The 16,032-nt window shown below is 39.2% G+C and overlaps 1 protein-coding gene across 3 annotated transcripts in view; it reads right to left on the bottom strand.

Annotated features, from left to right (window-relative positions):
- Positions 1 to 10,992, bottom strand: part of TOPBP1 (DNA topoisomerase II binding protein 1) — a 66,166-nt gene extending 55,174 nt beyond the window's left edge. Inside the window, exons 1-7 of one of the 3 annotated variants that reach the window (XM_061587051.1) lie at positions 10,581 to 10,992; positions 8,238 to 8,325; positions 7,631 to 7,765; positions 7,001 to 7,144; positions 3,867 to 4,048; positions 3,373 to 3,566; positions 1,382 to 1,561 (exon numbers count right to left, since the gene is read on the bottom strand). In XM_061587051.1, coding sequence (XP_061443035.1) covers positions 1,382 to 1,561; positions 3,373 to 3,566; positions 3,867 to 4,048; positions 7,001 to 7,144; positions 7,631 to 7,765; positions 8,238 to 8,321 — 919 coding nt within the window. In that variant the 5' untranslated portion in view covers positions 8,322 to 8,325; positions 10,581 to 10,992. Of the gene's footprint in view, positions 1 to 1,381; positions 1,562 to 3,372; positions 3,567 to 3,866; positions 4,049 to 7,000; positions 7,145 to 7,250; positions 7,339 to 7,630; positions 7,766 to 8,237; positions 8,326 to 10,580 lie in introns of those variants that run through there. The other 2 variants (XM_061587052.1, XM_061587053.1) reach the window with 2 other exon arrangements.
- Positions 10,993 to 16,032: the final 5,040 nt, after the last annotated feature.

Below are 16,032 nucleotides of genomic sequence, written 5' to 3'. Positions count from 1 at the left end.
GCACATGTAGCCTCCCATGCAAATTTAAACCAAAGTTGTCCCTGGCCACATCCACACCAGACCTTTATTTCACTTTGGACAGTCATGGCTTTTATCAAAGAATCCTGCAAAGTGTAGTTAGTGAAGGGTGCTGAGAGTTGCTAGGAGACGCCCTGTTCCCCTCACAGAGCTTCAATCAGAACAGCTAACTGTTAAACCAGTCTGGCCACTAGATCTCTGTCAGTAGAATAGGAATCTCCTCTCAGCACCCTTCACAAACTACACTTCCCAGCATTCTTTGGGGGAAGCCATGACTGTCTCACGTAAAATCAAAGTCTGGTATGGGTGTGGCCCCCTGATTAGCCAAGCCAAGCAGCTGTCAGTCTGGCTTTTAGAACAGTTGGCTCTTTCTGAGCATGCCCGACACTATCATTGGGATCAAGCCAAAATTTCTTAAATTAATTAAAAATCAGCCAGGCATTTTTTTAACTTTTAAACTGCAGAAGATATGGGGCAAGGTCAGTAATAGGATTACAGGTACTCTGTGAACATGACTGATTTTCAATGAATTTCAACAGGTTATGAGAACTCTGACAGAAAAAAGTCAAAAAGGGATCTGGGTTTTTCCTCTCTTTTTACACTTTGAACTCTCTATTCTCTCTGACTGTTTTCTGTATTGCCATGAAAATTAAGAGGGTTGTTAAGCCAGTGTTTCGGAGTTCGAGACTATAGGTTTTGTAAGGTTTTTGTTTTGAAATGAGCTTATGGGAAGCATGAGAATGGCATGGGGGGTATTTTCAATTTAACATTGCGGAATGTGAAAAATCCATGCTGGTTATAGTATACAGCCACTCTCCTGGTTGTATAATTTCTGAGTAGCGTACATAACATTCCACTGTAAGACATGCCATTCATAAATCTACAAGAGATTTTTACTACTGAAGAAATACTGAGCATGCATTTTGTTCTCTCTGTACCAACAACCAAAAGCCCTTCTTTTTCCCATGGAACTATGACAATACTGACAGATATAACAGTCATCCAACATACCAATGACAAACTCATTGTCAAAGTGTGGATTGTTATGAAGGCAATACACAACAGAGAAATATCAGTAGGCTTAGAGAAAGGCATGGCTGGCATACTAAACAAGAGCACTCCATGCTGCAACATATTGTTGAAGACCCCATTTGTCTACTTGAAAAAAGCCATGTTTTTACCTTGGCTTTCAAACATTCCCCAAATAAAAAACTAGAATGCTACACAGATTGCCAAGATATTTACCAGCCAAACAGTTTGCCAAAAAAAGACACTGAAAGCCATAAATACAATCACAATGCTATAAAGATCTTTGACTTTTTGTTCACAGAAAGTCAGCCACTTTAAAGAACTTATTACTTACCATCAGGCTCAGTAGCTTGGCTAGTCGGAGTTGATGTGCTTGGTGCACTTCCTTGCTTTGATTTAGGGTCAACTGTATACATAGATTCATCCTGGCAAAATCCCTTTTCAATGCTGTCAAAAAACCACTGTATTGAAATGCAGTGGACATTCCACCTTCTTGCACACTCAAATTTCTGGCCTTTTCCACAAAAAAAAAATGAGACAACTGAAGTTAATATTCAAAGAAATTTCTCTGAGAAATATAAGGTTGTATCCACTGTCGCTGCGTGAGCAGAACAGATGTATACTCACACAATGGGACTTCCTCTTCCCTCTTCTCACCCCTGCAGCCCCATGAGCATCCTCAAAAATCTGCTCCAGAGGACTGCAGCGGCAGGGGGAGTTCCATGCACAAGCAGGAGTCTACTTGCACAGCATTGGACACCACTGTACAAATGTATAAAAAGTATGGTGATATATTTGGCAAGTTTTAGCCATAATTTTCTTAGAGCTATGATGTTTTGTCTCGCAAGTGAAAACCAACCAGTATCCTACTTCTAACACTGACTGCACAGATAAAACCCGATAGTTTAAGAATGGCTGCATTAACACAGAGAGGTGTTTGCTTTGCATTAAAATGGCTCTTGAAATCTATATTGGTGTAGGAACTAAATGGCTGTGGCTGCTGTACCAAAATAAATTTCCATGCTATATGGGAAGTGGAAGAAAACCAAACTATCTATTTCAACATTTTTTAAAAAAAGAAGCAAACTTTTGGTTTCTATTCCTGTTTTGGATGATACAACACTCACAATTTAAATATAGAGAAAACCTTTAAAAAATTGCAGTCAAAGCACAAGAATTTATCTAAATATTTAACAATTTATGCAAGAAGTGAAACACATAGCTACCAGGGAACACCTTTTTTAATTAGTGGCCATGATTTTAACGTACTGTCACTTGGAACCAGATGACATTTCTTCATAGAACCTACGTCCAGACAAATATGCAAATACAAGGTGGCCTTTGTATATTGTTTTCAATGTAGCATGCTGTTCTTGGTCAAAGATTTTCATACACCTGTTTCCATTGCACTATCTGAGCAACTAGATCTTGAACAATAGAAGAAATACCTTGCATCGTTAGCAGATTCTGGAAAGAGCTATACTGAATTTGGCCAAATGCAATCCTGCCAATGCTATGGCATATGGCGCAATCTTCAGTCCATGGGCCACATATGGCCCCCATCTGCGGCTTCTGACATGCCTCTAATTTCTCCATCAGCAGCAGGAATGTAATCAATGATGAATGAATGAGGTATATGTTTATGTATGGGGGTAGACTTTGCAGGGCGGGGAGAAAATGAATGGATTATGAAGGGCACAAATATGGTAGAGAGGAAGAAAAGGTATCCCACCCACTTTTTGGATTTGTTCCCACCAACCCAGCTCTGGTCCCAACAAGAGAGTATGGCCCCCATCTTCAAAAAGGGTGTCCATCCCTAGCATATAGGGTAAAGGGGCATTAAGAAAATTGTTCCTTATGGGAATACTTGAAAAAGTATTCAGTTTTCTCAAAGTAAAGTTGTTCAGTTTTTTTTCACAAACGTGTCTTTCCCTTGGGAAAAGAGCAGTATTTTAATTTAATTTATGCAAGAACTTTCTTAACCTTTGACATCGAAACCTCTTCGATACGTAAGGAAGGATGCATGAACACCAGAGGCTCCCTTCCCATCCCAATGCAGAAGCAAGAGAGGGGAGGGACAGGTACTTCATTAGTGCTTGTGAATAATGAGTGGAAGGCATTTTTGTTGCCACGAGAATTCTGTTCATTGATTGGTCAAATAGCAGCTTAAATACCTTGCTGCTTGATACTTTTGCAGCCTGACAAATTAAAAATATAGTACAAGTCCTTGCTGCATTCAAGATAGGAAACCAAATATTCCACACAAATATAAGAATCTTCTTGAACTTGTCAAATAGATGACATTTGTTTCAAAGAAATTTTTACCTTTTGGCTCTTGAACAATAAGATGGGTACACTCGTTCATCTTGAGCTGCCCTGTATAATGACCACCATTCTGAATAGTGAGACGCTGGACCTCTTTCCGGTCCACGCTGCTTAATCCAGTTACACAGATTGTACAGCCAAGAAACAAAGGACATAGGAAGTCTCCCATATTTATGTCTGTGTATCTAACCATTCTGTTGGGAACAAGAGCAATAAAAATATGTCTTGCCATTTATCTCTCATTAGCAGAAAAACAAAGCTCATGAGTTATGCATGAATAACTAAAGACAGTACAGATTTAGCAGCTATGCAATAGAGCAAAGGATATATCATTCTTAGGCCTTCCCCTATAAATCCAAGTAAGGGTTTTTTCCTCTTAGTAATGAGGTGTAAATCACACACTTTGCAACAAGACTGCTAACACACAGGTTAAAATTCTTTTTTAGGAAACATTGTAGCTCAGAATTTTCTAAACGCATGAACGGTAGTCTTACCTGTGTTGAGATTTGTCCCACAGTGCTTTTACCCAAGACGGAAGCAAAATGGGTTTTTTTAAATTAGCAGCAACTAAGTATTTCTTGCTTCCAACTTCTCCAGCTATAAGATGTGTTACTGAAACATTAAGATCTCTGTATACACGGCCACCCATCATCTGTACATAATTGTGGACCTCTTCCTATGAAAGAAAAAAAGTAGTAGCAGATGAAAATAAACTGAATGAAAAAGGATGAAATGAAGATTTGCAAAACACTTCCGGGAAGGGTGACTTAGCCTGTGCCTGCTTTTGAGACGGGCTCCTGCCTCAAAAGAAGCTTATTCAGATATATCAGTCAGATTTTTTTTTTTTTTGACTGATTAAACTTCTCCCGGGTAGGGAGAAACGAAGAGATTAACCTCAAAGCCTATTTTTGTTGGGACGACCAGATCTCATTAATTTATGGGACGAGGTCCAGCCGACGAAGGTGGGACGGATTTTCAACAACAAGCTCTATCTGATAAAGCGAACGTTCATCTTATCTTCTAAGAGAGAACGCACTAACAGGCAAGCACCCTTCTTTCTATATTTTTCTTTTACTTGACTTAAATTGTTGCTGTTTAAAAGAGATTTGCCAGATTGATCGGTTTTTGACATCTCACTGGGGAGCCATAACTTCTCTCTGCTACTCACTAATTAATAGCTTATCTCTGTTTTTGTTGCAAAAAGCTGTCCTGGATTTGCATTCTAAAGATATACACAGAAGAGGGATTTCTATTCCAGATTTTTATTTTGAAGAATATTATATTGTCTGAGACTACTCTCTTTTTGGTCTATTTTATTTTGACGAATCTGTTTCCTGACGACCGCCATTAATTGTTTCGATCCTGGGAACTACATTTTGTTTACTTAAGCATGGAGAGATAAGGCTGTCTGCTCTGTTTATACTGTGATGTCACCAAGTTTGGAGTATTAACCCAATTGTTGCTGAAATAAGAAGTGGTTTTCCTATATTTTTCTTTTAAAATGGCAATTAAGAAAGTGGCTGAGAATCTGGAAATAACTATGTTTCAGAAAATAATGGATGAGATTGAGATAACGAAACAAAACCTGCGACAGGGTTGTAAGGAGCTGAAAATTGAATTGAGTAAAATGAAGCAGGAGATTAAAGATATAGGGGTCCCTGTGAGAGAGGTGACCCTGGAAGGGGTCCCTGTGAGAGAGGAGACCCCGGAGATTGGAACAAACGTGGAACAGGAAAAAGATTTGGAGTCTATGGACTTTAGAAACAAAATCTATTGTTTGGAGACACAGGAGATTAAAGACATAGGGGTCCTTGTGAGAGAGGAGACCCTGGAGACTGGAACAGGGGTCCCTGTGAGAGAGGAGACCCTGGAGACTGGAACAGGGGTCCCTGTGAGAGAGGAGATCCCGGAGATTGGAACAAACGTGGAACAGGAACAAGATTTGGAGTCTATGGACTTTAGAAATAAAATCTATTGTTTGGAACTCAATGTTATCTCTGAAGAAATTAATGAAGATTCTAGAGATAAAGTTATCAATGGCATGGATAATCTTCTGGACTGGAATGATGTGATGGAGCCCAATATAGAGAAAATCTATGGAATTAACTGCAGCCATGTGACAATGGAAAAACTTTCAAGAGATGACCCAGTGTATTTTGAAAAAAAGAACAGAGATATGATTTTACAGCAGTATTTCAGCAACCTATTCAGAATGGATGGCAAGAAAATATTTGGGATAGAGGTAATTCCCATCAGACTCTTACTATATGACTATGGCTTTGACAGCAAGATTATTATGGAATACTGATAATGGAAGATTGGATACTGAAATTATTGGACTTAACAAGACTACTGAAGATGGAAGATGGAAAATGGAACTAATAGGGATAATAGAACAATGGCTACTGAAATTATTGAACCTAACAGATTCTGATGTGATGGATTAATTGAAATGTTTATTTTGACTATGGTTATGACAATAAGATTATCATAATTAGTAATGAGATGGATTAATCGATATGCTTATCTGGAAAAAAAAATTGATAGATATATTTCTTAAAGAATTGAAACCTCTCTTTGACTTTTTGTGGAAAGAATAAAGTAATGTTTATGAGATTTGATGATTAAGTAAGATAACTACTGGAGGAAAGTGATTTTATAATATGACTTAAGAGACAGGATTGTTATATATTATAGACTTATAACTGATTTGATCTTTGACAAATGGGAAGTCAATATTTTACTCTTTATTTTTTATTTTTGTTTTTTTTTTCTTTTTTTCTTTTTGTTTAACTATTTTTGATTTTGTTTTTTGTCTTCGAATGTTTTATGATTTCGTCTTGTATGTTTTATGAAAATCTGAATAAAAATTATTGAAAAAAAAAAAAAAAAGATTTGCAAAACACTATACATACAAACAATATTACATCACCACAAGGCTAGGAGAAGTACAGCTCAGACAGTGTCCAGTTTTGCACATCATATTTAATGGACAATACTGGCAAACTGAAGATGATTCAAGCAAAAGCAAAAAAATTATGCAGCACCTGTGATGCAATTTTTGATGTACAGCACTGAAATCCAAATTGCATAAAGGATGGTACAGAAATGTTTCAATAAATTAGAAAAAAATAGAAGACCTACTGAAAGTGGGCATTTTTAGACTGAGGAAAAAGAAGGAAAGGATAGGATAGGGAAGATTCATGACAGTCTTGAAGTATTACCATGAAGTAAGCAACTTTTCTTCTGTGTCAGAAGAAAGGGCAAGTACTATCGATATGTTTAAATCAGCAAAGAATAGATGTGTTACATATCGCTAAACCATTTTTAAATGAAATAACAGGGCAATGGAACATACTTTCTTAAAGTGTAAAATTTCTGTGACTAGTGTTTTTTTAAGAAATTAGAGACATTTATCAAAGATATTTTAAGCATAATAATGTTCTTGCTGCATTGCAGAGGTTTAGTCCTTCTGATCTTGATTTCAAACCATCTATGGAAAACAAATGTAGAATAGGTGACATTTTGAAAGTCAGTTTTGTCTCCTAATTGTGACAAGGTGTTTACAACAATAAGTTAAATGCTACCCTATGAATTACATCTACAACATAACACTTCACATAATTACCCTCGTTTCTTTTGGAAGACTTGTACACGATACCGTTACATCAGCCATTGTCATATTAAATACTGGATAGTCAGCCCTTGGAACACATCGCTGGTTCTGCATACAGCAGACAACTACTTGTGGACCAACAATTCTACAACCAAGCTGATACAAAACAAATCAAGACAGTAAATAGGACACCTTTTCCTTAGAAAAACTCTCCCCCCCAATGCACACAACAGACAAAAAAAAAAGCAGAGACAATCTATACCTTGCTCTGCTAACAGCTGTTGAATCACATAACTTTGGATTCCTTCAGAATGGCAAAGAATGACATATATAAAATTTATTTCTCCATGCTGTTTGTAGCCCCAGTGTCAGGAAATACAGAAGAAAAGGGGATTATTTTCTACTAGCCTAGATTTGATTCCCATAGCAACATACAAAATTTTGCATATATACCCATTACCTGTGGAGAAACTAAAACTAGAAATGGGATACAAGTACATTCACTGCCCACCCTACCCTGTAACATTTATGCTCATGTATCTGTTACCTGAACCAATTTCCCATTATTTTAGAGTTTTCTAATAATTTGCTGTTTATCAATATAGTATATTAGCATAGTCACTATATAAATAAAATACAAACCTTCTGAAGGTGATTAAACACAATACCATTGAACTGGTCACAAATATAAAGGGATTTGTCATTCTCTTGTATTCTCAGAGCAGCTTCACTTTCAAGAATCTGGAGAGATTCTTCTGACTGAAATTCTTTAATGGACTGTGAAATATACAAAATCAATAGTCAAGTATCATCTGGATGTACAAAAGCAAACAGTCAAGTATTCTCTGGATTTGCAAACACTGTTTCTTCTAATATAAAGAACTGTCGCACTGAAAAATCCATATAGTTAGTGATGCTTACTAAAAGCAGCTTCCCATCTAATTCAACACATTGGCCCATTTCACACATAACACTAAGCCAAACTATGGCTTAGTGCAAACAAGCAAATACGTGGGTTTCCAAAGTGAACTACGGTTCATGGTTTATCTCCCCCAGACAAACCATGAACAGTAAGTCATAGAGCAAACCTTAGGTATACCTCAAAGTTTATCTGGAGCAAGATAAATAAAAAAATATTACTTAATATTTCAGTAGATGAAACTTATTATGTTATGTACACATATAATCTTATATTCAGTAAGTACATTACAGTTAATGAGAAACTCAAACATGTACTAAATTAGCTCACCTCAAGGGCCTGAAAGAAAAATTCCGAGTTTCCTGTAGACTTTATAAACTTCACCAAATATGGTTCTTTGCTACTTTTCATCATTTAACTAACAAAGAAATAGGAAAGCAGTTTAGAAAAAGAAACTATTAAAAACAGATCAGTGGAACAATCAGTTGCTAATGGAATCCTAGCCAAGAAATATTTTCATGTATTCAGATACCAAGGCATAGTTTTACCAAACTCAGTAAACTTTGGTTATTCAAACACTACGTTGGGAAGCCCATTTTATCGCCTTTAAAAAAATTTAACAAGATACTAGTCAAAAAATCACAAAGTCATCTTTCCTAATGGTGACTACTTCTATCTTCTGACTAGCTCCCTCTATTTATATTCATATCAGTTATCCCTAAAAGACATTATTAGAACATATAGCCAGTACTTAGCTCAGTGAAGTTACTCCAAACACAACATCTATCTGAAGAGACTATCAGTTTCATGAGAAATTGAAAGCTTGTAATTTTATGCACAGAATTTTAGTTTCCGATATGAAAAAATTATTTATTATTATTATTTGATTTATATCCCGCCCTTCCTCCTGGCAGGAGCCAAGGGTGGCAAAAATGCTGCAAATAATGAAACATTATTTATGGTAGCAATTTTTAGTGAGGACTGAAGAACAATGTGTAACTGTATACTTTTTTCTATTTGAAAACAGTGAATGACGATAGGCAGCCACACATCCAAATATCTATAAACAACAGCATATGCTCATTTGTGTGGGGAACTGTCAAGGGATATAGCAGGTGGGGCCAAGATCAGATTCCCTCAGGAAACACAGAGATTCTTTTCATAGTCTCTGGGCTCTTGTCCTTCTGAAGCTAGAACTACAGCAGCTTTGGGAACCTTTAGGGTATAACATACAAGCAAAGGCAACTGATAACGTTTAAGTTAAGGGAGCTTTCATGTGCATGGAACAGCTGACAAGTGGATACTTTTCTTTGAGCAGGCATTGGTATTGTGTCTCTCTCATAAAGATGGAGGTTTGGTGCTCTTTGAGGAATAACATGACTGGGATGCCGGAAACAGACATACTGTTCTTTGACAACCAGTGCACTATAGCAGATGGACCTTGACAGGGAAGAGCTGGGTTCAGATCTCTGCTCTGCCATAAAACCCATTTGGACGACCTTGGGCCAGTTGCCCATCCCTGCGAGACGGGTCAACTGTGAGGATAAAATGGGGTGATCCTCACGTATACACCTTGCAGGAAGAGAGGGATAGCAATGAGGTAATCAACAATTAACCTGTTTTCATTGTGTAGTGTTTTTCATTTGCATTCTACTGAGAGGAGCCCACCTCACACAGCAGATTTTGAAGTATCATCAAAGGCAGCATCAACTGTTTAGTTTTAGTTCTATAATTTTATCACCAGAGCAGGTGCAAACTATTTGTATTTCCTCCCTTAGGCACCAAAACATCTTGGGACACATCTGATTAAGCAATAAATGGCTTTGTTTTTCCCAGCAATGTCCTTCACATGTTACACAAATGAAGAAGGCCGATGTGGTGATCATAGGCTCACTGCTGGACCTACCAGCAGCACTGCACAATCAGGCTAGCCTGCCCTCTGGATTCTACAGGTACTCATGTCAAGGGCTCCATGCAATCAGAATCTCTAGTTGTACTGACGTTCTCATCAACTGGCACCCTCATCCCAAACATCCCAAACTGGAGCCACTCATCCATGGGACCCCTCATCAGAGCTACACACTCAATAAACTACCATCAGTTAGCCTGACCAAATTAACACCAGAGGAAGGTCCAGCAGCATGGTCCCCCTCCCTGGTCATAACACGTAACAGTGCAATGCATGTGTTACGGTTTGCATATTTGCATAATCTTTACACTACTAGACATAACACTTTTAAGAATTGTGGAAATAAGGCAGATTCATAAACAGACTCAAACAAAAGGAAAATATGTGCATCCCAATATGACAGACAGGCAAGACTATTTCGACCTTCAGGTCCGCTTGCTGTAATCCATTTGCATTCTTTACAAGTGCCGATGACAGTCGTCTCCTTCCGACGCTATGCCTTAAAGAAGGAAGGGGGAGCCTGTGGCCCTCCAGATGTTATGGGACTCCAACTCCCAGGAGCCACTGTACGCATGACCAACGGTTAGGTATGATAGGAACTACAGTCCAACATCATATGGAGGGCCTCAGGTTCCCCAAGTTTGCCCTGAATGACTCGTAACACCCAACATAAAACATGACTAGACTACTGGGACAGAGGGCGCCCCTATTCCTACTTGCCGCCGCTGCCGAGCGCTCCCTCCCCCGAAAAGGTGGAAACCCACCCAGAGGTAACAGTGAAGAGTGGAGTCGACTTCGCCTCATGAGAGGACGGGAGAAAAAGGCGCGTGCGGCGCGAGGGCAAGGCAGCGTTCTTTTCCGCTTACCCCCCACCCCTCCGTTTCCAGTTGCTTCCTTCTCAGATTAACCCAGAACTCGGTCTTCCGAAGGCTGGCGGGAAAGACTTGGAATGAAAAGCGCGCATGCGTGAATAACTCCTCCTCCTCTTCTTCTTCTTCCCCCCCCCGGTCATATGACCCGGTGTCCAGCAAAGCCTTCCTTAAAAGGGCCACGGAGGTGTTCGGTGAGGAGAATCAGAAAACTACTAGGCATATGGGGGTGGTAAATATAGCCCTTTTAAATAGTGCAAGGAGGAGGAATCTAGGCCTGTTTTCGACGGGCGATAAAGGAGCTGCGTCTTACAAAGAACAATAGGAGTGGCGTGCGGAAGAACAACAGCGCTGCTGCTTTGAGATACGGCGTCGACTTCTTAAGGAGATTTATAATAAGCTAAATGAATAAGGGCCACTTCCGGTTCACGTATTTGATCCCATAATGTCCTTACTACCCACACCGGTGACTGGCATATGACTGCATCAACGAACTCAGCAGCGAAGGAAAAGTACGATCCGTAGTGTTTTACTTATGGTCCATTCACACATACAGGTTATCACCTGGTCATGCAGGGGCGATGGGGGAAAGGCCCTGGCTAAGTATTAGTATCGGCTTGCAGGTTCAGTCTGCAGATAGGGCTGGGAGAGACCCCTAGCCTGAAACCCTGGAGAGCCGCTGCCAGTCAGTGTAGACAATACTGAGCTAGATGAACCAAATTGGTTTAGCTGTCACCGGGGTAACCTTAACTGACAGCAGAGGAGGGGGTGGAGATAGAACTCTGGGTATGCAAAAGAAGGATAGAAGGAAATTTTGGTTGGTGGTTGCAGGTTTCGAAGTCTGAGTTAAACTTTATAATTGGCTAGGGCTAGACTGGGTGGGAGGCAGAAAAAGTGAGTAAATGGCTGGGTGCTAGTCAGTCAGGCAGTCCATTTTAGTTGGGGTTTGTAGTGCACAGCGAGGAGGAGGAGAAGGCAGCAGAGGAAAAGGATCGAGGAAAAAGAAATAAGTCTTGAGAGGAAGACAGAGGATGCTGGCGAGAGACTTGCTGGGGAAGTTGAATCACTTGGCTCAGGCTGAAGAGACAGAGAAAGAACCGGTCTACAGCACTGGGGAAGAAGAAGTGAAAGGTGGCTTGGAATGCTAGCCTCTGGTATCAGGTAGGAGAGCCAGAGGAAGATTCCAGGACAGGATACCAGAAGAAGACCTGTGTTTCAATAGGTCAGTAGGGGCCGAAACGGGCTTCCACAAAAGTCCTCAGGTATTATTGGTGAGGCTTCAATGGGGTGGAGTTAAAACAAGGACAATCTGGCAAAGGAGCTTTAATAGGGAAACTAACTGCTTCCTCAAAGCTGTCTTGGGCTGCTTTTACACTGCACTTTATGATGTTATTCTGATGATTTCTACAAGGTTCTGGTTAAGTGGGCAGGTTTTAGCCCCACAGCAGAAGTGACTCCAGAAAAACTTGTAGGAGGAATGAAAGGATTGCAAAAACCATTATTAGGAGAGATACTGTGACTGAATGCTGGGGTAGTTGTCGTGGTAACCTCTTCTTCAGGCACTTGTACCCCAAATTGCGTTGCTGTTCCTAAGAACAATTGTTCCCTTTGTGAGTAAACAGGTCTTGTAATAGAGCCTCCAATACCTTTCTTAGTATTATAGGAGAGACAACTTATTTTGAAGAAGAGCCAGCAAGAACAACCATTAATATTATAACTCTATTTTATTTATCTATCCCTAATACAGAAAATACTTTCCCTAAAAATGATTAAAAGAGCATTGATCAGGTCTTACAATATAAGGATATGCCTTACCAAGCCTGGGACTTGATCACTTGGACGCAGCCAAGGTTTTGATCACAAGCAACCCTTACAGTCTAGGGTACTTGTATTTATACCTATTTTATGATGTCATACATCTATAGATAAAATGCATAATTTTACTAAAATGAGTCTCAGGTTACCACTAAATTTTACTTTACTCAGTGGTCCTTTGGAATCATTCAGGAAGAAGCCTCACTGAATGAGCTGTTTAGCCTGCTGAACCATCAGAGTTCTTCTGGGTTGTGTGGTGAAACTAAGCAATGTATGCCTTGCCTTACAATGAAACATATACTTCCCCTAAACTACTGTCTTATACTAACAATCCTGGATGGGCTCCTATTAAGCGATTATTGGATTTTAGGAGCATATCTTATACCATGAGCTACTTGGATTTTCTTATATGATTTCTATTCTTTAAAATGCATTGTCTGCCTCATAATATTGTGGCTAAGCGATTAATTGTCACTTCAAGTTCTGCCTTGTGGTTACTGCAGAGAGCTAGCATCCTGCTTTACCTCTGAGGGCTAAACTAAAGGTTGACTCACTTTCTGGTACTTCTTATTGTGCTTTGGTGGCTTTTGGTACTTTGAGATACAGAGGTCAACTGCTGTGGGTTGAGCCTGTTTATGCGTCTCATAACCACATTGATTGATCCAAAAGACGTTGCGATGTACTTTTGGAACCTTCCAAACCTTGGGTGAGTGTTTGGCAAAATTACAATGGTTCCCTGGGGGAAATTCCTGTCTATCCAGGTCTGCATTCGAGTGTGGCTAACTGGATTTTCATAAAGTACTGGAGAGATTCTAGCCACTGTGGGCTCGTCCTCCCATGACATAGTGAACAAGGCAACGGGCAATATTTGGAAAGAGCACTTGCGGCCCTTTCGAGTCACAGCAATGTTATTTGCAAGTACAGTTCATTATTTTCCCCACAAGAGTTGGAAGTAGATTAATAGTACTTCTATCACGTATGTCATGACATGTTATAAAGAACTAAGCTCTCCCATTATTATAGATGCCATCATCCCATTAAATTATAGACAAAACCTCTTCAGAACTCCAAAACAGGAGAAAGCAAAATGTAATGACCGTGCAGATATGCTGTAGTACAAAACAAGCTTCTGCTGGATTTCTAACAAGCCTGTCCTAAGCACATTTACGTGTAAGTTTATCCCACTGTTTCCAGCTGAACTAAATTCAAAATACCAATGGGTAATGGAGAATTTTATATATCCACACATATATAATCATAGATATTAAGAAGGTATATGTTTTAGAATCACAAGGAATTAAGCAAAAGGCCATATGCCCTTTTTGAGGCCACAAAATCCAGTCTCATAGAGAGGCAAGTGAAGTTCAGCCTGAACCTCTTAACCCTGGTTCCCTGACTTCATTTTATGTACGTATATACAAGTTATATAGGTTGGGGAATATATTCAGGGAACCCTAAAAATCTTAGCATTAAATTCAGGCCTGTGAGCAAAACTTGGATAGCAAGCAATTCAACTTCCTGTGAACTCTTGTTTTCTTGCCAAGACTCGGCCGGTGGATAACTAACATATATTAATTAGCGTATTGTTTAAAACCAAATGGGTATATAACCTGTGAAGGTATGATTGATACATTAAACTGTTTTGATCTTGGGAAATGGTTTCTTGTGTAGAGCAAGGACGCCGACTAGGGGGAAAATCCTGTAACAAGAATCAGAGTTTTAATGAGAGAGGTGTTGAGATTTAACCATGATTTCTAAAATAACCAAGTATTCTAAAATGTAATACAACTTTATAAGTGTGTTTTTATTGAGAAAAAGGTACTCTAAGATGGCTGCCTCTTCCATTCCTCTGAGGCTGAGAGACAGGGACAGATTCAGAATTACCCAGTGCTTTGTCTTAAATGTATGGTCTCCAGGCACAGTACAGCACCTTAATTCTAACCTTTCCTCTATAGCTATGTATTCTTATAGTTAGGAATAGGATTTCTAAGAAAATTATAAGAAAGAAGAACCCTATTAAAGCTGTGGTGCTCATAAACTTTCAGGCACCCAAAAAATAAACCAAACCCAACCAGGCATCATTAAGGAACATGTTAGCCTGGCTGATCAAGAACAATGAAACAATGGATGTACTGGGTTTGCTTGAAGGCACATTCACAATAGTAACTGGTTTCAACTGGCCTGAAAGAGCTTTAGTCAAGGTGGACAGCAGAACAGTGGTGATATTAGTAAGACTGACAGAAAATTGTAATAAGAAGTATATCACCTAATGCTTTCCGATTGGTTTGGAACGGTTGCAGAGAGGAGGAACTGTGATGTTATGTGGGAAGGAACTTGTGGGATTGGTGAACTAATGTCACATGCTGCATCTGTACTGCATATGCTTGTAAAAAATAAAGGCCTACCTTTTTGTCTCAAGCCTGTGTAGGGTTGCCAGGTTGGAACCATTAAAAAACCTGAGAAAATGGAGGCGGGCCCTAGTGACATCATGGGGCGGGCCCTAGTGAGGTCATTAAACGTGATACATTGTATCAACCGCAGTTGCTTGGAGCATACCATTCAAAAAAAATTCTCTGGAGATTAAAATAGAAATCTTACCTAAAATAGGGTGTTCCTAGGTCCATCTGAAGTGACAAGGTCATTCTTTCTTACAAGCTTAGGGTGATGCAAAATGGAAATGGACTGCCTTCAAGTTGATCCCAGATAGGGTCTTCATGGTAAGCAATATTCAGACAGAGGTGGTTTACTATTGCCTTCCTCTGAGTCTGAGAGGCAGTGACTGGCCCAAGGTCACCCGGTGAGCTTCATGGCTGTGTGGGGATTCCAACCCTGATCTCCCAGGTCACAGTTCAACGCCTTTAGGGAACATTTAATCTAGCTTACTTGCTTCTGGCAAGAAGGGTTTACATGCCCTCAGGCCAGGCCATTATTGGAAGAAAGGAAATAGAAGAGTATATATCTAAACAGAATTTGCCTAAAATTACAGACTTTCAGAGACAAGCTATTAATGGCCCTATCACGTCAAGAGAGATATCTGAAGCTATAAACAAAATTAAATCAGGAAAGGCACCAGGACCAGATGGGTTATTTGCAATGTACTATAAATGTTTGGAGGAAGAATTCTTGCTACCTTTACAGTATACAATGAATTCTATTTTGCAAGAGGGAAAGATACCGGATAGTTGGAAAAATGCTAACATAACATTAATACCTAAAGAGGAGCAAGATTTAACTAAAACAAAAAATTATTGGCCAATATCTCTATTGAATAATGACTATAAAATTTTTACAATGATCTTGGCAGAAAGAATGAAAATAATATTGCAACAATTTATCCAGGAAGATCAATCGGGGTTTTTACCTAAAAGACAATTACGTGACAACGTCAGGAATGTCTTGAATGTGTTGGAATATTTAGAACAACGAAATGATAAACAAGCAGCTTTGATTTTTTTAGATGCTGAGAAAGCATTTGATAATTTGAATTGGAAATTTATGTTTCAGGTTTTGGAGCAAATGGATTTTGGAGACA

This window comes from Rhineura floridana, chromosome 10, assembly GCF_030035675.1.
Source record: "Rhineura floridana isolate rRhiFlo1 chromosome 10, rRhiFlo1.hap2, whole genome shotgun sequence".
Taxonomy (NCBI): Eukaryota; Metazoa; Chordata; class Lepidosauria; order Squamata; family Rhineuridae; genus Rhineura; species Rhineura floridana.
Note: the sequence above shows the minus strand (reverse complement) of the source record. Positions and strands in the feature narration are given on the sequence as shown.